The 23710-nt window shown below is 47.0% G+C and overlaps 1 protein-coding gene across 1 annotated transcript in view; it reads right to left on the reverse strand.

The window, feature by feature from the left end:
* Positions 1–23710, reverse strand: part of LOC144692241 (dihydropyrimidine dehydrogenase [NADP(+)]-like) — an 812799-nt gene that overhangs the window by 118318 nt on the left and 670771 nt on the right. The window contains exon 19 of the mRNA XM_078560835.1: positions 19034–19176. Coding sequence (XP_078416961.1) covers positions 19034–19176 — 143 coding nt within the window. The remainder of the gene's footprint in view (positions 1–19033; positions 19177–23710) is intronic.

Genomic DNA, 23710 nt, shown 5'->3' on the forward strand with positions numbered 1-23710 from the left:
CAGTGCATTATGTACATTCTTCTCCTGCAAAGGAGAGAAGAGCATTGATTAGTGCTACTTGTACCTGGACTCTCTTCACGGACGGCCCACCCCAACCAGAGTGAGACATTGCAGGGCTCCAGTGCCTCCTCACCCCATTGCTGCCGCACACTCACACAAAGATGCTAGGCCTGTCCCCCGCACCCACCCCCCACCCCCTTAGCCAAATGCTGCCTACAACACATTAGGTACCACACGGTCTAACCTTCCATAGCAAGGAGGCACAAGCACTTGAAGGGCAGAGGAGAGCAGATCGATCGGTGCCAACGCCACCTTGTAGCTCCGTTCCCAGCATGTCATCACCCTGACTTGGACATGTCCTGGAGTTCCAGCACTGCGCCTAGGTGTAGCTCCTCCAGGTTGCCCCCAAAACAGTAATGTGCGTCTCAGTGTACCACATGCTGCGGGGGAAGAACCCATCTCTTCACCACCCTCTCAGGGTGACCTCGGCATGGGCAATACCTGTTGGCCCACCGAGCGAAGGACACATGTCATCAATGATTCAAAGCAGTCACTACACTCAGGCTTGGGGGTTGGGGGGGGGCACCAGGGGAGAAAGCCTAGCTGCTGGGTTAAGTGACCAATGCCAACATGGTACTCACCCTCATCTTCCGACTAGGCACTTTCAAGCCTTCCGGACTGAATATTGAGTTCAACAATTTTAGATCATGAACTCTCTCCTCCATCCCCACCCCCTTTCCGAATCCCCTTTTTTCCAATAATTTATATATATTTTTCTTTTCCCACATATTTCCATTATTTTTAAATGTATTTCCACCCATTGTTTTATCTCTACCTTTTAGCCTATTTCGATCCCTTGCCTCCCACCCCACCCCCACTAGTGCTATCTGTACCTTGCTCGTCCTGCTTTCTACCCTTAATATCACCATTATCACATTCCTTAGATAATATCACCACCTTCAACACCTCTTTGTCCTTTTGTCTATGACATCTTTTGGCAATTTCCACCTATCACTGGCCCTCTATCCAGCTCTACCTGTCCCACCCCCCCCCTTAAACCAGCTTATATTTCAGTTATTTTCTATTTTTCCTTAGTTCTGTTGAAGAGTCATTCGGACTCGAAACGTTAACTGTGTTCCTCTCCACAGATGCTGTCAGACCTGCTGAGTTTTTCCAGGTATTTTTGTTTTTGTTTCAGATTTCCAGCATCTGCAGTTTTTTGCTTTTATATTATTATGGTTCTCACCCTTCCTGAGCACAACTGGTCGTTGAAGTGCTTGTGACACTGGATCCAGGTGCGCCGCACCATGTCGCGGGAGCTCACCACCTCCACCACCTCCTCCCAGACATGTTTGGTCATGTGCGGGGCCTACTCCTCCCGTCCTGAGGTACTAGGACCACCCGCCAAGCTGCCACCTCCTCGAGGAGGGCAGCAAGGCAATCGTCCGAAAAATGAGGGGCACAGTGGCCCCCCCTGCTCTACCCTCCTGCCTGGGCTGCTCACCAGCCGCGCTCTGGGGAGCCCTTCCACTGGCCGTGATTCACAGCCTCAGAAAGGCTGCAGCAGCTTTTTAAAACAGGCCGCCGGGTCGCCATTGGACCCAGTGGTCATTGCAGTCCCGCCGCCGCCCACCTACTCTCGCTGTCCTTGGGAGCTGCGATTCATGCTGAGCGGACCTGAACTGGCCCGCCCGCGTAAAATGGCGGCATAGGCCCGATTGTGGGCAGTGACCGGGTCCACGCCTGCTCCTGCTTCGCCCCCCCCGCCCCCCCAGCCAGCAGAAAATTCTGCCCTATGAGTTGTACTTGCAGTGAGGCTCACTTACGCATGCTAGGAGCCACATATATCCACACACAGGACCCTGTCCTTTGCAGAAAGAAGGGGCATGACCATGCATTGCACCTTTTCCAACTAAACAAAAGCTTGCAGACAGCCATTTCATGGCTCATTCCCCATGGCAATGCCTTGACCAATCAGAGTCGACCTGCCTAGTTTGAATTTTAACAAAAGTTTGGCAGTTAACGGTTCTGCATTCTCCACGGCAACGCCTCTACTAATCAGAGTCCACATGCCAACCAATCAGCACTCTGTTCTCATGCAGTATAAATTGTTGTTCTCTTTACTGTTGGTTTATCTTGCAAGCTGTCCTGATGAGTGCAAGATGAAAAGCTTCGATAGCTTGTCTCTTTTTTCCAACAATACTCAAGTTCCATACAACCAAACGACTATTACTCATTTAATAAATAAGCAGGGTTTTGAATTTCATTTACTTTTAAAAAAAAGTGACTGGTCTCTACCAAGATCGCAACAAAATTGGGCGTTCTTTGCGGGATTTCGAATCCACAGATGGATCCAGGTGCTGGGACTTGTTAGGGTTAAGGCTAACAAGATCTCATGGTGAAATTTACTATGCTATGATGGCTTCATTGACTGCTATGACTTGTCTGGAGAGGCAAGAGATATCTTTGATTGATTTACAACGATTTGCAGCAATGCAGGGAGGCAGTGGCAGAGTGGTATTGTCACTGATTAGTATTCCCGAGACTGAGGGTAATGCTTTTGGGAACTTGGGTTCAAAACCCACCACAGCAGGTGGTGAAATTTGAATTCAATAAAAGTCGGGAATTAAAAGTCTGATGATGACCATGAAACCATTGCCAATTGTCTTAAAAACCCATCTGGTTCACTAATGTCCTTAGGAAAGGAAATCTGCCACCCTTACCTGGTCTGGCCAACATGTGACTCCAGGCTCACAACAATGTGGTTGACTCTCAAATTCCCTCTGAACAAGGGCAATCAGGGATGGACAATAAATACTGGCCTAGCCAGCGACGCCCATGTCCCATGAATGTGTAAAAAAAATAATCAAGGATAGCTTAATGGTATCAGCAGGAAAGTTGATGTCAGAGTTAAAAGCAGTGGCTAAAAAAGCAGACATAATTGAGGTAATAACACAGCATCTGGGATTGAAAGAAGAAAAAGCCTGACCCAGGTAGAACCCGATAGAGAAAACTCTAACTCGAAAAAGAAATGAGAAAACTTGCACTTGAGAAAGAAAGAAAAATGCAAAGGCTTGAACTTGAACTCCAGAAAGAGAAGTTGATAAGGGAGGAAAGAGTTAGGGAAAGAGAATTTCAAAGAGAGGAAGAAATTAGACAGTATAAATTGTCAAAAGAAAAGCTTAGGTTACGGGGCAAAAGAGAGGATAATAGTTCAGATGATGGGTCGGGTCCCACTCTGAGCTTTGAGTTAACAAAGCATCTTTGCCTAGTCCCTAAATTCAATGGGGACAGAGTTGAGGGATATTTTATCTCATTTGAAAAAGTGGCTGCAAAGGTAGGTTGGCCAAAGGACACATGGACTCTTATTTGGCAGAGTGTTTCGTTGGGAAAACAATGGATGTTTATTCTAGTCTTTCAGAAGAAATCCTCAAATTAAGGGACAGTTAAAATAGCGGTACTTAATGCTTATGAGCTTATCCCCTAAGCATATCAATTAAAATTTCAGATTTTGAAGAAAAGACAGAATTGAACATTTGTAGATTTTTCCAAGGAGAAAGAAATGTCGTTTGGCAGCTAGATTCGAGCAGTGAAGTTAGGAGAGAGTTTTGAGAATGTGAGGGAGGTAATAATAATGGACGGATTTCAAACAAGCACCCCAATAGCCATCAGGTCACACTTAGAGGACCAGAAGATTTCTAAAATAATGGGAGCGGTGGTTCTGGCGGTTGGGTATGACATATCACATTGGCAGTTAGGGAGCAATAGATCTCCATTTGTAAACACACGGAAATTGGAGGAATAGAAAATATTCCGGCTTTAGGGAGAAGGCAGGAGTTGCTTCAGTCAATAAAAATGGCAGTATTTGTTCTTTGTTTTGTTGACTCTCATATTGTAAAATTTCTTCTGCTATAAGCCATAGAATCTTGTGGATTCATTCCTTTAGTAAATAACTGGGAATTCATATTTCTTCTACAGTAAGCCCTCACTTAAAGTTGTGTTCCTGAAAATCACGACTTTAAGTGAAATGGCTTTAAATGAAACACCGATTCTCATAGGAATCAATGTTTAAATTGTAGTTAGGCTCTGGAGGGCTTTCCTTATCAGAAAAAAAGCAAATATTAAAACATTATGCCCTCTAAGTTGAAATATTTTACATTGCTAAATTCCTACATCGGTAAATGAAATAACTTATAAAACAGTTTAAAAATAGAAAAGGAACATGTAACTTTCTACTGACAGTACCTCCTGCTCACCACTGATCCTGCTTCCTAAATCTCCTATTCCCTGATCCTGCTGGTCTCTGTAGATTCTCCCCCTCCCTAACCCTCTGAGTTGCGTCCTCTCCTCTCCCTGACCTCTGAGTTATGGCCTCCCTGCCTCATTGACTCATCCTCTCACCGCTTCCCTCTCCTGAACCTTCACTGTGAGCAAGGGCTCCCGTGAAGAGCAGCGAGGCAGGAGCATTTGAAAAAAAAAGCATGCATTGCAGCAGCCCCAGCTTGGCACTTGCGCACCACCGGGACTTGCACTTCCACAGCATTGGATTTTCGGCTTTGGACTGGATCTGGATCGTCAATGGGAATGCAGTTCCAGGAGAGGGAAGTGGGAGAGGGTGAGCCAGAGAGTGGGAGGTTCAGTATCAGGGTGGGTCAGGGAGGGAACGAGGCCACGACTCGGAGGTCGGGGAGTGGTGGGCGGGGCAGGAGGCCACAACTCAGGGAGCGGGGATAGGCCGCTCCAAAATGATGCCAATCGGATCACGCGGGAAACAATGTTAAAATTAATCTTGCGATGCTCAACGAGATTACAGGCCCCATTAACTTACCAATGGTAAAACAAAACAATGTTAAAAGGGGTAACATCAAACAAGGATTTACTGTATTTTAAAAAGCGTTAATGGTCTCTCTACTGAGATCATTACACTTTTAAGGAGGCTATATGCCTCTATTTTCATCTGACTTCTAATTATAACTACCGTCAGCCAGGATTCCTTAGCCTTGAGAAATGTGGCAAATGAAAGGAACTGAGAAGGGCTGGAACATAGGACTTAGGAGCAGGAGTAGGCCCTTCGAGTCTGCTCTGCCATTCAATAAGATGATGGTTTGATCTGGTTGTGGTCTCAATTCCATTTTCCTGCCTGCATCCATCAGTGCCTGTACAGCACTGCTTGTGGGCCAGGAGGAGCAGGAGTGTTTTCCCTCCAGCTCGACAACCTTCCCTGTAAACCATTCCCCATCCATCAACAATTGCCATTTCCTTCCCCATGATCACTCCACCCCTGTAATCTCAGCATTCTGCTGCATAGTCTCTTCACCACCAAGCGCACCCACCCCGCCACACCCTGATTATTCATGTCCCTCCCCCACTGTTATATTACAGAAAGCCACATGGTGAAGGACAAGAGCTGGAACCAACCTTTACGCACTTTTCTAAGCATTTGTTTACAGAAATACACATTACAAACATGCACCTCCTCAACCAGCAGCCACGGTTGCAGTCTGTTCCTATTTATAGGGGCCCAAGTGAATGCCCAGTTAATGCCCACCACCTGCATACAATTAAATACAATTGCTGTACAATTAACACCCACCACCACCATCTGCTTCGCGACTGCGACCTTGTGCCACAGGATTTCCCGCCCGACAGGCAGCCAAGCCTGTTGCTCAGGCTAGCAGTGGGGAAGGAAGTCTGAAGAAACAAATTAAAATGCACCCTGCAGTGAAAATGCTTCAACATTTAGGGAAATCTGTATTTCTGAGTTTTATAGCCATTATCTCCCATCCCATCCCTGCTCCAAACTCGCGCCTCAGTAACTATCACTGCCAGTGATAGAACTGTCATAAATATCTTTTGAGTCAGAGGGCCACCATAACGTTTTAAACCTATTCTACACCTTCAATTGCTTGACAATTTAATTGCATTGTTTTACTTTTTTAATACATTTTTAAACTTTTAATCTTTTACTTTGAAAAAGAGATGAGATGGTTTTCGTGTAATATTAAAAGCGCAATGATGTCAATGAGCAGAACAAAGTAATAAGCTAAGGTCTGAATTTTGCGTATGTCGGGCGAGCGCAGTCGGCGGGCCCGGGAGGGGGTGGGAAACCATCCCCCGACCGTGATCAGCTCCTGACCGCGATTTCACGCTAGCTGGCCAATTAACGTCCAGCCAGCGTGCAATGCGCCCTGAGAAACGCTCATCGCCGTTGGTGGGGGCGGGAAGAGGGCGGGAAGAGGGCGGGCACTGACGTCACCGCGGAGGCTGGTGACCAATTCCACTGAGCTGCCTGAAGGCAGACAGCTGCCTCCACAGGATAAACGAAAACCCAAAAACGCTGCAAAAAATGTCCCTGCAACACAATCAAACACCTGAAAGCAGACCTCGCGAAAAAGCAATCCCCAGATATTTCTTATTTTAGGTCCTAATGGATGTTTCACCCGTCCTTGGGTGAAGTTTCATCAAAGCTGTAAAGGCCGCCTGGCCAATTGGCCCGTCCACCAACCGTAAGGTTGGATGGGCCACAAAAAAAATCGCTGACAATTGGGCCGTTAATGACCTTATTTGCCTGCTTAATTGTCAGCGGGCGTTCTACCGACTTTTGCGGGTGTACACTGAGGGAAAAATCGCATGAGTGCGTGATGACGTCGGGACGCTCGCCTGAAATCACCTCAGCGATTTTACACCCGTGGGACGTAAAATTCTTGCCGAAGAGTAACTGTAAAACTCATTGGGCAGAATTTTTTTGCTGAGTGGGCGGGCGTGCGCCCAACCCGCTCGGGCATAAAATAGCGCGTGGTGACGTTGGGTGAGTGTCCCGGCGTCATTGCACACTCATGTGATATTTCGGTCGGCAGACGTAAGTGGGAGTCAGAGCTCTGCCTGCCATTAATTAAGAGGCCAGTTAAGGCCATTAAGAAGGCAACTGATGCCGATTCAAGTTGCCCATGCGATTTTGCACTTGTTGCATGAGCAAAATGGGAAGGAGGCCAGCTGACAATTCGCAAAAACTCACCCACGGGCGGGATATAACGGGTCGGCAGCATTGCCAGTGTGAGTAGTGAGGAGTTTGACATATAGTTTGCTGCTGGTGAATTATTAGTACTTGGCAGCTTCAACTCTGTTCGGAGTTTCATTCTTAGCATTCCCAGGCTTCATTTCAGGTCTCTTTGGTGTCTCCAAGGACCCTGAAGGATTCAAACTGTGTGGATCCTTCCAGGTGTCAGACAGCCTTCCGTAACCCTGGTAGGAAGAGAGGGGCAGAAGGGAGAGGAGGCCAGGTGTCCCAGCGCGGCTTCCAGGGGAGTGACCTGTGGGAGGAGAGGCGCAGGCACAAGGGGCGCAGGGCCAGCAGGTAGTCCAAGGTGGAAGGGACCACAGAAGACACCACTATCCTGCTGCCAGGGTTTACAGGCGGTGATGCAGCTACCTCAATGTTTCTGAGGTGCAATGCCAAAGGAGGCTCCGCCTCTCAAGGGAGACAGAAACCTCCATTTGTCAGATTATTGGGCTGAGATCACCTCCAATTGTGTGGGTGGACATCTCATTCCAGTGGCTCTGAAGGTCACAGTGGCCCTCAACTTCTATGCCTCCGGCTCTTTCCAGGGGTCAGTGGGGGATCTGTGTGGAGTCTCCCAATCAGCTGTCCACGGTTGCGTCAAGCTGGTGACAGAAGCTCTGGGTAATGACATTTATTCATTTCCGTATGGAAGAGGCCATTCAGACAGAGCGAGCCAGGGGCTGGGTTCCCCCGCGTCCAGGGTGCAATTGACTGCACACATGTGGCCATCAAGGTGCCAGTAGTTTAGCCGGGTGCCTTTGTCAACAGGAACGGCTTCCACTCGATGAACGTGCAGATGTGTGTGATCACAGGATGCAGATTCTGCAAGTCTGTGCGAGGTACCCTGGCAAATCCCATGATGCGTACATCCTCAGACACTCCCAGGTGCCAGGGCTCTTCAGTGCTCCAGCCCAACTGGATGGATGGCTGCTGGGTGACAAGTGTTATCCCTTGAAAAGGTGCCTCATGACGCCTCTCTGCCGCCCAAGAATAGAGGCAGAGCAGTGGTATAACAGGAATCATGCCTCCACAAGGGCAGTGATAGAGAGAACCATAGGTCTTCTGAGGATTCGCTTCTGATGCCTGGGCTGTTCAGGGGGAGCACTACAATACCCCCCAGAGTGGGTGTCACTGATTGTTGTAGCATGCAATGCTCTCCACAATCTGGCACTGGCAAGAAGGGGCCCACTGGAGGAAGAAGATCTTGATGCAGCTCCACAGGCCATAGATGATGAATCCAGTAGTGAGTCTAAAGAAGAGCATGGTGAGAATGCTCAGGACGTAGAGGCAGACCTCTGTAACCTCCAGGGAGGCAGGGGCACCAGGGATGCCATCATCCAACGCTCCTTCAGCCAGGCTGCAAAATAAGTGCTACCACCTCATGCCAGGGCTGCTGCCTCCATCCCGGATGTCTGAAATGACCCTTTCCTTTGACCCCAAAGTCCACTCAGTGCCTGTGCAATAAAGTTTAGAGCCACCCACGTCCAGCATTACACACTGGCATACCCAGCACCATATTAAATAAAAAAGGTGAAGCATACTCAGGCCATCAATGGTGAGCAAGGAGGTGCAAATGCACCTCACCCTGGCAGACAAGCTGACTGTTGTCTCTATGGGCTTCTCTCAGGGCGCTCTGGATGAGGGCATCAGCTCTTCCGCCCCTCTGCCAGTGGCCGCTGCATCTGATGATGCCGTGACAACTGAGGAGTGCCCAGCCATCGGGCTGGATGCACCCTCCCAGGCAGAGCCTGCTCAGGCCAGAGGATAACCGCCAAGGTCATCAGGGTCACCAGGACAGCAGAGTCAGCAGGCTGCCTCCAACACCACTGTCAGCGACGGGGGGCACCCAGACAGTGGCCCTCAGGCGCAGGCATAAGTTGAAGGCACCTTGAGCACAACAGGGGCGTGTCATGAATGACATTATTTGCGTTAATTATTTTGATGCTTGTATTAGGGATGGACACTTTGTCTGGTCTTTGTTTGTTCATGTGAAGTGACATCAACATTTATTTGACTTAAGTGGGCTGAGTTGGCTGGATGATATGAGTAGATGCCAGATGCAGCACAGGCTTGTAAAAGTTGTGTGGTGCTCGCGTACTGGGTTGGGTTCTCATTTATTGATTTCATTTATTGATTGTTAGCAAAGGAGCATTGAGGCATTGATGCTTTGGATGCCTGGATCTAAGCACCCCTGGTGTCCCTGCCTCCATGAAGGTTCCTGTGCTCTGTCTTGAGGCCCTCACCCTGAATCGCCCCAGCTCTTCCTCTGAGCCATCACTTGAGTCATCTCTGTGACCTGTGGAACTGCCTCACTTTCCTCAGCCTCCAGTGGGTCCCCCTTACCAGAGCCAGGTTGTGCAGGACGCAGCATGTGATGACTATGAGGGAGACACGCTCTGGAGGATACTGCAATGCTCCCCCTGACCAGTCCAGACATCTGAAGCTCATCTTCAAGAGCTCGGTGGTCCTATCCACCACCGCCCTTGTGGAGGCATGACTCCTGTTGTATCTCTCCCCGGTATGTTTCTGGGTGACGGAGTGGGGTCATCGGCCCCTCATCTAGGGGTAGCCCTTGTCACCCAGGAGCCATCCATCCGCTCGTGTAGGAGCCACAAACAGCCTTGGTACCTGGGAGTGCCGCAAGGTGTAAGCATTGTGTGAGCTCCCAGGGTACTGGGTACAAACTTGGAGAATCTGTGCCCTGTGGTCACAGATGATCTGAACATTCATTGAGTGGAAGCCCTTTGTGTTTACAAAAGCTCCAGGCTCACCTGCTGGCGCCTTGATGGCCACGTGAGTGCATCTATTACACCCTGGACACGGGGGAACCCAGTCATCACAGCGAAACCTCGTGCTCTCTCCGTCTGGGTCACCTCGTCTGTCCGGAAGTGGACGAACGTGTGGACGTGTCTAAAGATAGCATCAGTCACGAGCTTGACACAACTGTGTGCAGCTGATTGAGAAATGCCGCACAGATCCCCCACTGAGCCCTGGAAAGAACCGGAGGCAGAGAAGTTGAGGGCCGCTGTGACCTTCAAAGCGCGAAAAGACGTCGGGCGTGCGCCCTGACATCATTGCGCACGTGTGCAATATTGAGGTCGGTGGGCACATGCGGGAGTTGGAGCAGTGCCCTCCAACAATTAAAGGGCCAATTAAGGCCATTTAAAAGCCTATTGAGTATGATTTTATGTTGCCCATGCGATTTTTAGCTCATCGCACGGGCAAAACGGACGGTCAGAATTCACGTCTTAATCATTCCCTCATTCACGGGTGGGATAAAACACCCCGGAGCAGCAGCACTTTCTCTGCTGAGGGTGTCCACCCACGCGATTGGAGGCGATTTCTGGACCTATCATGTGACATATTGCTGTCACTGTGCCCCTGGAGAGGCGGAGTCTCCTGCGGCACTGGACCTCGGACATCTGGAGGTAGTTGGAGCACTGCCTGAATACTCTGGATGCTGGATCGTGGCGTCTTCGGTGTGCCCTCCCGCCTTGACCTCCCTGCTGGCCCTGCACCAAGCGAGCCCACGCCTCTCCTCTTAAAGGTCTGTCCCTGGGGTGCTGCCCGCTCCCACTTGGCCTCCTCTCCCACCTGCCCCTCTCTTCCTCTTCAAAGGAGGTTCCACCAGCAGAATACACTATCCCCATTTGATGGGATGCAGAGGAGCAGTGCCTTGAAAATGAAGGAGTACTGTGCTGCAATACTCAGGGGAACCTTCCAGGGAAGATGAGGGCTTGAGATGCTGAAAGGCAGGCTTGACAATCAAACAAGATGCCAAGAAACTCTGGGACAACTCTGTACCCACACAGCAAAGGGCTGGTAATGACATCTGATGGTGCTGAAACTTCCCCTGCATTGCAACAGCCAAGAAACTCTCATCAGTCTGTATGCCCTTACCATGGCCAACCCTGACCAGCCCTGAAGGGGTCAAGGATAAATCCTATGATAACCGCCACTCCCTGATTGCTATTATGCCAAAGTCAGACAAGCTAATCATTCTTTGTGACTTCAATGCAAGAGTTGGTGCAGGGGGTATGGGTATGGGTATGGGAGGGGGTCATCGGGAAAAACGGGGTTGGCAGCTGTAACAGCAATGGTCTCCTCTTCCTGCAACTGCATGCTGAGCATGGAGCTCTTCATCATCAACACAGCTTCCTACATAGTTAAGATGTCTTGAATGCACCCCCATTCTATGCATTGGCATCTAATCGACCATGACATCACCAGGCAGGGGGGGGCAGGCATGATTTGCTGTAATGAAAGCCATGTACGGTGCTGACTGCTGAACTAACCACCATCTTACCATTTCAAAGCCAAACATTATCTATCTCCCTGGACGCCTCCAGGGCCTGAAGGTCCAAAAGTGTTGCAAGGTCTCAAGGGTCAAACAGCCAGTCATGAAGGAATCTCTCTCAGAGAAACTCGAGGGTTGCCTGCATACAGTGAAAATGCATTGAGGATGACTGGGTAACTTCCAGGGATATAGTGTACTCCAGTGTTCTTAGCCCCTTGGCCTTACCTCTTGTAAGCATCAAGATGAGTTTGGTAAACACAGTGAGGTAATCCCAAAACTACTGAAGGAGAAACTTCACCTCCCCAGGTTTACCTCAATGACAAATCATCATTATCCAAGCAAGATGCAGGCTGGAACATCCACAGGACTGTCCACTACAAGACAGTTGGCTGAATCAGACAGCAGACTAACTTTAGTCATATGCAGACCCCAAAGACTGAAAGAGGTTCTATAATGCTCTGAAATATGTTTATGGACACCAGTCTACTGGTTCATCACCAATCCTCAGTGCCGATGGGTCAACACTGCTCACAGAAAAAGCCCAAATTCTAGAAAGGTGGGAAGAGCAATTTAACCACATCCTCAATTGGCCTTCATCCATTAATGAAGAAACAATCAACAGCAATCATCAGCTGCTCTCTTGATGATCCTCTCACGTTGTAAGAAACCACGAACGCAATCAAACTCCTGTCCAACAGCAAAGTTCCAGGAGCTGATGCTATCCCAGCTGAGGTCTATAAGGCTGGAGGTCAATGCCTGGTCAAGAAGCTTACGGAACTCCCTCAGTCTATATGATAGCAAGGAACGATTCCGCAAGAATACAAGGATGCTTCCATTGCTTACCTGTACAAGTGGAAAGGAACTCGCTAATCTTGCGACAATCATAGAGGAATCTCACTTCTCTCCATTGCCGGCAGCTCTAGAGTCTTGGCAGAGCCACTGGTTGATGTGGACGCTGCTGAGGCAGGTCAGCAACCGCGAGGGCACCTCAACATGGAGACACCCTCGGAGGGGTGCATCTAAAATAAAATTGAGCAGGCAAAGCCATTAGGCCCCTAACGGTGGGCCCTCCTGATGAATTGTTTGGGCCATGGGTGCAGTCTTTTCTGCCTGTGGGTGCAGTGCTTCATGCCTGCAGCTCTGCATTGAGATATGGGGCTTCAAACTCTGAAGAACATCCAGCATTGAGTTGGTGGCCATTTCACATGTTGGGGGTTAGTCTGCCTGTTGGAAAATGTCAGAAAGCTCATAAAGTTGCCACTGATTGGGATTGCAACCTCAAACATCTGAATTGACTGTCTGCCTCACTGGAGTGGGCAGTCATTCTGCTTCTCAGCCCGCCCTGGGAAATTTTCTCACCAGCAGGGATGCGTTGGGGAGACATCCTCACATGGCTTCCACCTATTTTCCCTTCCCTCATGCTTGCCACTTCAGGGCCTAGAAAATTCAGCTAAATGGCTTTGTTTATCATTCTAACTTTCTCTACGGGTGGAATTTAATTCCCCAGGAGTGGGCTGGAGGCAGGGGAGGGGCCGTATTACGGGGCAGGATAGCTAAGGGTGGACAGCCCATTGTCTTCCTGACTCCCTCCAATTGATTCCAGGGTGGGAACGGTCAAGGACAGCCTTCCTGCCTCTAGACAAATTGCTGCCTGGTAGAATACCGGTGATGGGTGGGGGTTATGCCACATGGGCAAGCCACCATTTATACCCTGTTACACCTGCCAGCGGCCTGGGGGAATGAGTCCCTCCTGCTTGGGCAGCCTGTGCACAATCGTCACGCCTGCAGGAAGAAACCCTGTGCCCCTTGCGCTTTAGCAGATCCTGCTCCACCACCAACCTCCCCCCCTGCTCCCCCACCACCTCCCCTCCACCAACTCCCCCTCAATCCAGGGTCTGCCTGACTGGGCCCAACCAACCCAGCCCACTTACTGGAGTTCCAGGGCTCCATGGCTGTTCTTCATCCTGGGGTCTACTGCAGTACTGGCAACGGCCACCACTCCCGGTGGCCCTGCCCTGTAGAACCTGGTAAACCTGACGCTGACCAGGTAAGTGTCTGATTGGCGTTTAACCGCCTTGCGGCGCCAAGGAATGGATGTGCAGCCTATGGATGGGCCCATCGCCACGACCATTAAATCCAGCTTTATGTCTTTGTTCTTCTCTTTCTGTATTACTTTCTCTCTCTCTCTCTCTTCATTTCTGTTTCTCTCTTGCTCTCTATCTTACCTATTAATAGTGCTGCCAGTTAAATTCAAACATTATTGAGTTAACCAAGGGTAAAATTATTCTGAGCGTGAACATCTTGTGGTGCAGCGGTAGCGTCCCTACCTCTGGGCTAGAAGCTCTGGGTTTAAGTCCTACCCTGAGACTTGATAGCCATGGAAGGTGCATTCATAATGCAGCTCACAGGGTTGATTATCAGCTGTAAATCCTTCTAATACGCCTGATGGCAGGTGGTAAGAGTGGGAGAGTTTCCTGGTCAGCCATATGCAGAAGGCAATGGCAAACCACTGCAGCACTTTGCCAAACATAATTATGAACCAATCCAATGGACGTCCATGGTCGCCAATGCCCTGTTAGGGCACGGTACCTGAAGCAGGAAGAGGAAAACTATTCAGAATCAGTAAAGGTGCACAAGAATACCACCTGAGATAGTAGCTGTTTTGTAGGAATCTGATCAAGACATTAGTTAAAAAAAAAGGCACACATGTAATGAATTCAAGCATGTTTCAGCCAAGGGAAATATATATTAAAAAATCCAAACCCTAATATTGACCATCCCTTCTATATTGTTGTGCATGTTTAAAAGTAGGCTTGACCACTTTATAAAATATCCTCCATGTCCAAAACGAAATTAGCTCCTGAGAACTACGGTATGAAGAAAGCTAAAATAATATGATTCTTAATTTTTACAAGCCTTTCACTGACCCATTCAAAAATAATGGGAAGTTCAATGTACAACATGGCACACCCCCAAAATTTATTGTAGGACAAGTTTATCCTTGAATTTCCCTTCTAGAGAGTGGTTTTGTTATTTTCTGCTGCCTCAATAACAGACCATTTGCAGTTTATCACCTTGAGTAAGAATTCAGTTATAACCATGCACTTCTGCCATGTCCGCTCCTCCCCCTCAAAGCATCCAAAGTACCAACCTGCAAAAGTTCCTAACAAGTAGCGCTATCAACTGTATTTTGAGAGAGACAGCGAGAAAAAATGTTGAGCAGCAGTAATTGCCAATTAATCTTTTCACTGAATTCTACCTTTGGGCCATTGGCAATATTCCAGGCTTCGAAATTGTCAACCATGTCCCGGTAAAACAAGTTAAATAAAATCCAAAAATGCATAAAATAACATCATTGAATGGTTACAGCACCGAAGGAGGCCATTCATCCCGTTTCGCCCGTGCTGGCTCTCTGCAAGAGCAATTCACCCAGTGCCACTCCCCCGCCTTTTTCCTGTAGCCGTATAGATTTTTCCTTTTCAGATAATGGTCCAGTTCCTTTTTGAATGCCAGCTCCCACCACACTAAGGCACTGCATTCCAGATCCTAACCACTCACTGCATAAAAAAGCTTTTCCTCACCTCGCCATTGCTTCTTTTACCAGTCACCTTAAATCTGCGCTATCTGGTTCTTGATCCTTCCACCAATGGGAACAGCTTCTCCCTATCTGCTCTGTCTAGCCCCATCCTAAATTTGAATACCTCTATCAAGTCTCCTCTCAACTTTCTCTTCTCCAAGGAGAACAGCCCCATCTTCTCCAATCAAACCTTGTAACTGAAGTTCTTCATCCTTGGAAGTATTTTCTGAATCGTTTTTGCACACTCTCTAAAGCCTTCATATCCTTCCCAAAGTGTGGGCCCCAGAACTGGTTGCAATATTCCAGTTGAGGCTAAACCAGTGTTTTGTACAATATAATCCTTCTGTCATTTTTAAAAATTCATTTGTGGGAGGTGGGCATCACTGGCTAGGCCAGCATTTATTGCCCATCCCTAGTTGCCCTTGAGAAGGTGGTGATGAGCTGCCTTCTTGAATCGCTGCAGTCCATGTGGTGTAGGTACACCCACAGTGCAGTTAGGGAGGGAGTTCCAGGATTTTGGCCCAGCACCAGTGAAGGAATGGCGATATATTTCCAAGTCAGGATGGTGAGTGGCTTGGAGAAGAACTTCCAGGCGGTGGTGTTCCCATGCATCTGCTGCCCTTGTCCTTCTAGATGGTAGTGGTTGTGTATTTGGAATGTGCTGCCTAAGGAGGCTAGGTGTTCCTGCAGTGCATTTTCTAGATGGTACACACTTCTGCCACTGTGCGGTGGTGGAGGGAGTGAATATTTGTGGAAGGGGTGCCAATCATGCAGGCTGCTTTGTCCTGGATGGTGTCAAGCTTCTTGAGTGTTGTGGGAGCTGCACTCATCCAGGCAAGTGGGGAGTACTCCATCACACTCTTGACTTGTACCTTGTAGATGGTGGACAGGCTTTGGGGAGTCAGGAGATAAGTTACTCGCCGCAGGATTCCTAGGGTGAAATTTAACGGCAGTGGGATTTTACATTCATGCTGAAGTCAATGGAGTTTAGAATCACCGCATTTTACGGCCCCGTCCCCACCGCGACAGGGCCGTAAAATTCCAGCCCTAGCCTCTGACCTGTTCTTGTAGCCACAGTATTTATATGGCTAGTCCAGTTCAGTTCCTGGTCAATGGTCACCCCCAGGATGTTAATAGTGGGGGATTCAGCGATGGTAATACCATTGAACATCAAGGGGCGATGGTTACATTCTTTCTTGTTGGAGATGGTCATTGTCTGGCATTTGTGTGGCGCGAATGTTACTTGCCATTTGTTAGCCCAAGCCTGGATATTGTCCAGGTCTTGCTGCATATGGGCACAGACTGCTTAAGCATCTGAGGAGTCATGAATGGTGCTGAACATTGTGCAGTCATTAGCGAACATCCCCACTTCTGACCTTATGTTGGAAGGTATTGTAATTGTAAGAATAATCCTACCACAGTGTACTTCTACCCGATAATTATAGGCTGAACTTTCAAACTGCTGTGGAGGTTGACTGGGCAGCAGTTTCTCACCACTGGATGGCATAGTGATCTGTGGGGCCATTTTTGGAAAGCCTGGTTAGGGGTATCTTAATAAGGCAATTGAAGGGCCTATTCAGGCCTAAGTAAAGTTGACTGTAGTTTTCCAGTCAGCCGGTGGGCTCCCTGAGGTGGCCGAAGCCTGGCTGATGCATGGAGATGGCCTCACAGCGGCGTTGGGGGGTTGGAGGGCAGGGAGCAAAATGGCCAAAGCTGCAGCCACAGGCTGTCCCCCTCCAAATCCTGGCCTGGAATCTTTTCCTATAATCAACATTTTTAAAAGCGGTCGAGCTCTAAAGAGGCATCTCCATTGTTTGGTGCCCTCTCTTTCACCCACCTTTGACTATGCAACTGCCAGCCTCGGGAGCCCACCCACCGCCCTTAACTGGCCTGGGCTCCTGGAGACGTCCGCTTGGTTGGCCGTCACCTCAAAACTGGCCCTCTGAGTCCTGACATGGCACGTGTGGGCTCCCATCCCCCATTTCCTCCCGTCCTCAGGATTGGGACTCACAAACGTTCATTCAACATGATATGTCTTGTCAAAGTTTTCGAATAATTTGCATCCTGCGAATGTTTTGACAGGCATTTTAAGCAACCTTGGAATAGAGAAGTCCAAAATATAAAGTTACAGAGTTGTTCCAAAACCAGGAAAAATAATCTTTTGAAATTCAACTTCATAAATTTATTGTTCATTATTACCAGACAATAACACATGGGCCAGGATCTTTCCTATGGCGGGAGGACTGGGTGGGAGCGGGTGGGGGTGGAAGCGGAACTGATCGCCGCCCACGATCGGCTTCGTGCCGCCATTTTACGCAGGTTGGCCAATTAAGGCCCGCCCTGTGTAATACGCGGCTGGTAGTGCTCAGCGCTACCTGTGTGCGCGGGGGGAGGAGGGAGAGTCGGGGCCAGTGCTCTTTCGCACATGTGCACGAAAGAGCGCAGCAATCTCCCTGAGACACGGAGCTGCCTCATGGAGATTGAATGGATATTAAAATAATTAAAGAATTGATTTAAAAATGTATTTAAACATGTCCCCTCATGTGACTGTCACATGAATGGGGACATGCTTTTATATTTATGAAAATGAATTAATTTATTTAATAAAAGCTTCAGGAAACCTGACGGGCAGCGTTCTCAAGTGGCTCAATTGATTTCTTAATGGCCTTAATAGGCCATTTACATTTCGGCAGACGCGCAGCCGACTCCAGCACACGCCCGCGGAACAAAATATCGTTCGTGCGTGCGTCCGATTTCATCGCGCGTCATTTTATGCGTCGGCGTGTCGGGCCTGGCCCCGCACACCGACCGGAAAATTCTGCTCATGGATATGGAAGGCCATTAAAACCACATTCATTCATCTATCCAGAATTACTCTGAAAGCCTCTTCCCCATCAAAGCATTCAATTGGTTAGAATTATAAAATGATACAGCAGTGAAGGGGCTATTCAGCCCATCTTGACTGTGATAGCTCTTTGGTAGAGCTATTCAACTGATGTCACTCCACTGACTGCTCTTTCCTCACAGCCCTGTCATTTTTTTTCCATTCAAGTATTTATCCAATTCCATTTTGAAAGTTACTATTGAATCTGCTTCCAACATTCTTTCAGCCCATGCATTCCAGACCACAACAACATGCCGTATAAAAAAAAACAATGCTCATGTGATCTCTTTTTTTTGCCAATTCTTAAATCATTCTTTGACTATTTATTATCAGCCTATTTATCCGACATCCAGTACTTGATGAGCAAAAATTTCCTCCACTTAAACAGAGGAAGACTGAAACCATTGTTTTTCTTCCCCACTCCAAACTCCATTCCCTAGCTACTGACTCCCTATGGCGCTCCACCACTCTACCTCACTTTCCTCCTTTAAGATGCTCCTTAAAACCTCCCTCTTTGACCGAGCTTTTGATTATCTGACCTATTCTGTGGCTCAGCCTCATACTTCGTGCTATAATGCTCCTGTGAAGCACCTTGGGACATTTCATTATGTTAAAGGTGCCATATAAATATAAGTCGTTGTTATATTTTATCCATAAGTCCACTCTACGTGTTGATCATTCTTTGTGGAAGAACGTGAAGGTAAGCTTGGCACTCCACCTGCCGTGCCACCCCTGCCCATGACTGAACTGTTCAATCATTCCCTTGCCTCGGCCTTCGAGATCATCATTCCAAAACCAATCACTGTCCCCCAGATCGGTTAATCTTATCTTCCCTCTTTACCTTCACAAACCCGAGTGTACCTGGGGCAGAATTAGCCTTGTTACACAAATTGATTCAGCATAGAAAGATTAAAAACCAAAGAAAATCCATAACAGAAAAATAATATTGCTGGTGTTTGCTGCAATTGTAGAGTGCAAGCTGTTTATTAACAACAGCCACAGGCAGCCTCTCTTGATGCTGTTCTGCTCGCAGTACCTCAAAACTGATAAATGAATAGAGTTATCTCTTACATTTGCTGTGTTTACAGCGACTGCTCCAATGACTTAATACCAAGATTCAAAAGCATGACAGTGCAGCTCATATACTTCTCGGAAGTGCAGTGGCAATCATACTGCAAGAGCATTGAATGACTCCAATGGTTAAATAAAATTTACCTGCAATACGGATGCACCACAATTCAGAAATTGTAGTCCTGCTTCAGCTGAATCGATCCCTCCAGCAGCTAGAACTGGAAATCCTGGTATAGCCTTCCCAATAGAAGATACGGCGCGTAAAGCTATTGGCCTTATTGCATTCCCTAGAAAGAAAGATCGCACATTAGCATGAATCTCATGTATAGTAACCAAAGTAAATTCTGAAATTTAAAGTGTTTGTGTTACGATGATCCTCAACATATTCATTTTCTATTAAACTCAATGCGATATGTTTTACACTGCATGTGCGAAGAACATAATACAGAAAAAGATGAAATTAAAATACATCTTTCTCCAAAAAAGATTTGATTTACAAATGTATTGAATCTTTTATATGCTCTTGCATTATATTTTGAAGCCACCAGTATTACTTTTGATACTGTAAAAAGGATGAAAAAAAATTCACTTATAACAATAATGTTCAGAGAAATATTTTTATCTTACTTTACAAAAAGATAATTTAAATGAAATTTAAGTGCAATATTATAACATAGTCCCAGGAATTCTGCTTCTTGTTAAGAATTATGTTATGTGGCTTCATGTATCTCAGCATGAGATGGTGCCAATTTTACTTTTATATAGGGCATAGGATTCTATACTGACCACATATAGAACAGACAAGCAGAAAAATCCTATCATAAAGCATTTCCAATTGCTTTGGATGGATATAATTAACATATCCATTTTTCTGGAATTAATTAAGGAATTTAAATTGATTATACTGTACTAAGAGAAGTTATCGATTTTAAACAAGGTATTCACATATGGAGAAAGGTTATCTGAAATGGCAACTATTTTATTCCTTTGAGAACAGTTCTTCTCTTCCCAGATCTACGGGTGTCCATTTTGGAAAGTCAGGATAGTTTGAAGGATGCTGAGGAGTGGTTATGAACCAAATAAAATGAATGCAAATATTGCTAAGCAAGCCCCTTGAAACAACTGACATTCTAAAAGGTACAATCAATGGAATTGTAAAACCTCATTTTCAAAGCGCTGTGAAAATAAGAACCAAATACAACATAGATGATGTTTGGCCAGCAGACCTTGCCTTGTCGTACCCAGGATGTGGCCGATCTTTAAAGTAGAACAAGACCATCCGTTAACATTAAAGCCAGGAACTTCTTCAGAGTTGACATAGGGCCTCAACTATTTGCAATCTATATCAATGACTTGGATGAATGAACAGACCATATTGCATCTAAATTTGCTGATGACACAAAGATAGGTAGGAAAGTAAGTTGTGAGGAGGATACAAAGAGTTTGCAATGGGATATAGAATAGTTAAATGAGTGGGCAAAAAATTGGAAGATGGAGTATAATGTGGAAAAATGTGAGGTTGTCCACTTTGGCAGGAAGAATAGAAAAGCAGAATGTTATTTAAATGGAGCAAGACTACAGAATGTTGCAGTACAGAGGGAGCTGGAAGTCCTTGTACATGAATCAGGAAAATTTAGCATGCATGTAAAACAAGTAATTAAGAAAGAAAGTGGACTGTTGATATTTATTGCAAGGGGGAATGGAATATAAAAGTAGGGAAGTTTTGTTACAACTGTTCTGGACATTCATAAGAACACACCTAAAGTGCTATGTGCAGTTTTGGCCTCCTTACTCCTATACTTGCATTGGAAGCAGAGCCAATTGAGTGCCACAAGGCTGTGGAACTGATTTGTTTCAAGGAGGTCCAAAACAGATCTCTGAACAAGTATTTAAAACTAAATGCCTGATTTCTCCACCCCCAGAGCAGCAATAATGGAGGGTTGGTTGCTCAAACACTGAGAGAGGTACCCCCCAATTCCCCACCCCCCCAGTAAAATTTTCTTCTAGGAAGCTAAAATGTTGAGGCAAATTAACCAATATTGGCTGGGCCACTGCTTTATGGTCACAGAAAAGCTTAACTTCTCTGATCAGGTGCACACCGGCTTAAAATAGATGGCCCAAATCATGCATGACCCATACTGTACTAATCTTGCACCAATTTTCATGATCAAGTTAAGCTTCACAACGTGAGTGAGTTTCATGCAAAGAAAACATCTGTAATTTGAAGCTTGCCCTTTGGGAATTCAGATTCTGTGACAAGATTTAAAGTTCTGCGACAGCTTAAAGGGCAGGCATTGTGGCTTTTGAAATTTACTAGCAGCAAGCTTCTGGGGGGAAAATTATAACCTAGATATTACGAATGCACACCTCTTCCACAGTAATGCCAGCTTGGAGGCGATTGGGAGAGTGGGTGGGGGAAGTGGAAGGTTTTGTTGATAAACAGGGCAGAACCAAGAAGCCAGATTAGTTTCTGCTCCTTCTGAAGCGCACAGGAAATTCTAATGCAGAGAGGTAAGAGAGACACTTATTCTGCCCCACCCCATGCCCAGGTAGCAGTTTGTGATCACTTCATTGAGGCATCAGCTTTGGCTCATTCTTGTTTCTGAATTCAAAGGTTGAGAGTTCAAGCCCCACTGTAGAAACGGTGGCATAGTGGTAATGTCGCTGGACTAGTAATCCAGAGACCCAGGCTAATGCTCTGGGAATGTGGGTTCAACTCCCACCACAGCAGCTGGTGGAATTTGAATTCAGTTAATAAATCTGGAATATAAAGCTAGTCTCAGGCCATGAAACTATCACCGAATGTTGTAAAAACCCACCTAGTTCACTAATGCCCCTTTAGGGATCCTTACCTGGTCTGGCCTATTTGTCACTCCAGACCCTCAGCAATGTGGTTGACTCTGAAATGATCCAGCAGGGATGGGCAACAAGTGCTGGCTTAGACTGTGAGGCCCACATCCCATGAAAGAATAAAGGAAAAAAAAAAATCTAGGTTGGCACTTCAGTGTAGCACTGAGAGATTGCTGTTGTGTTGTAGGTGTTGTCTTCTGGATGATACATTAAACCATGACATCACTGCAAACCTCCCCCAAACTAACTGTCTTAGATGGATGTTAATATTCATATTAATATTTGAAGAAAAGCAGAGGCATTCTCAAAGGGTGAAATTTAATACCCTGCACTGGTGGCGAGTTTGGGGGGGGTGGGGTGCGTGGGCATGTAATCAGGCAGGAGAGTGGCAGGTGGGGACTGCACCACCTTCCCACCTCTTCCCTGATTAAGTGTGGGGTAGGAATGCTCACGGACGGCCTTCCTACCCTGATACCAATTGAGGCGCTTCAGTGGGTATTATCTTGCCATTGCTGTTTTCCACACAGTGGCGGGTGGGGTATTCGCCACCCAGGAAGCTCAAACAACAAACCCTGGCAGGTTGCTTGTGGGCTTCCAGGGGGTGGTATTGATGGACCCAGCATCACGGATGGTTGGGGAGGGGGTTGTAGGAAGTGCTGAGAAGCACCCCCTGCCCTTGCTGCTGACACCCACCTCCCCCAACCCCACAATCCCCCCTCTCACCATCACTTATCTGTGGCCTGGTCCCTCAGCAATCCTGTGCCTCAGGTAGGTATATTGCCAGCAGTTCTTTGGTGGCACTACCGAGTAATGAGAAGCTGCCAGCCTCTGATTGGCCAACAGCTCTGAGTGAGGACTTCCTGGGGAACACCTACTGTTGCCCAATTTGGCACTTAGTGCAGCGGGCCTTTTCGAGAAGAGGTGGCGTGGGGTTCTTGCCGACTGTCCAGCTGGTGGGGCAGACCCGCATGACCCCAAGTGTCCAGACCAATCTTTGTCCCTTAGCTCACCAAAACAAATATCTGATCACTTATTTGATTGCTTTCTGTGGGATTTGATGCAAATTGTTTGCGCCACTACATTGGCTACATTTCGAAAGTTTTCACCTGGAAGTATTCTTTCATTCACATCAATGCATCTATGTGGTCCAAAGAACTCCTTCAATTTAATATGAATGTCTGTTGTTTGTACATCACACCCACAATGGACTGTAAGCCAATACTTGGCTATTTACTGTGCTGCATCTTGACGTTTGGGGCATTTTGCAGGAGGAACACCCCACAAAAACAGTGAGTCATTTACAGGAGGAGGATTCCTTAACTTGAGATTTCTTTCTATGGAAAAGAAGCTATTGAGATTCTGGAACATTAGGCAATAGAGGGCGCAGGAGGTGAGGAAATAGCACAGTCCCCAACTTATTCTATTAGGATGTTGCCGGGTCTTAAGGAGTTGAGTTACAGGGAAAGATTAAACAGGTTAGGACTTTATTCCTTGGAGCGTAGAAGAATGAGGGGAGATTTGATAGAAGTTTACAAAATTGTGAGGGGTATAGACAGAGTAAATGTGAGTAGGCTCTTTCCACTTAGATTAGGAGAAATAAACACGAGAGGACATGGCTTTAGGGTGAAAGGGGAAAGGTTTAGGGGGAACATTAGGGGGAACCTCTTCACTCAGAGAGTGGTGAGAGTGTGGAATGAGCTACCATCTGAAGTGGTAAATGTGGGCTTACTCTTAAGTTTTAAGAATAAATTAGATAGATACATGGATGGGAGAGGTCTGGAGGGTTATGGACTAGGTGCAGGTCAATGGGACAAGCGGAATAATATTTCGGCACAGACTAGAAGGGCCAAATGGCCTGTTTTCTGTGCTGTAGTGTTCTATGGTTCATGGCTCTTTGCACCAACTTAGGCTACTCTTCCTTCTCATTTTATTCTCTCATTCGCTGTCAATGAAGCACACACAAAACCTTTC

This window comes from Cetorhinus maximus, chromosome 17 (genome assembly GCF_964194155.1).
Source record: "Cetorhinus maximus chromosome 17, sCetMax3.hap1.1, whole genome shotgun sequence".
Classification (NCBI taxonomy): Eukaryota; Metazoa; Chordata; class Chondrichthyes; order Lamniformes; family Cetorhinidae; genus Cetorhinus; species Cetorhinus maximus.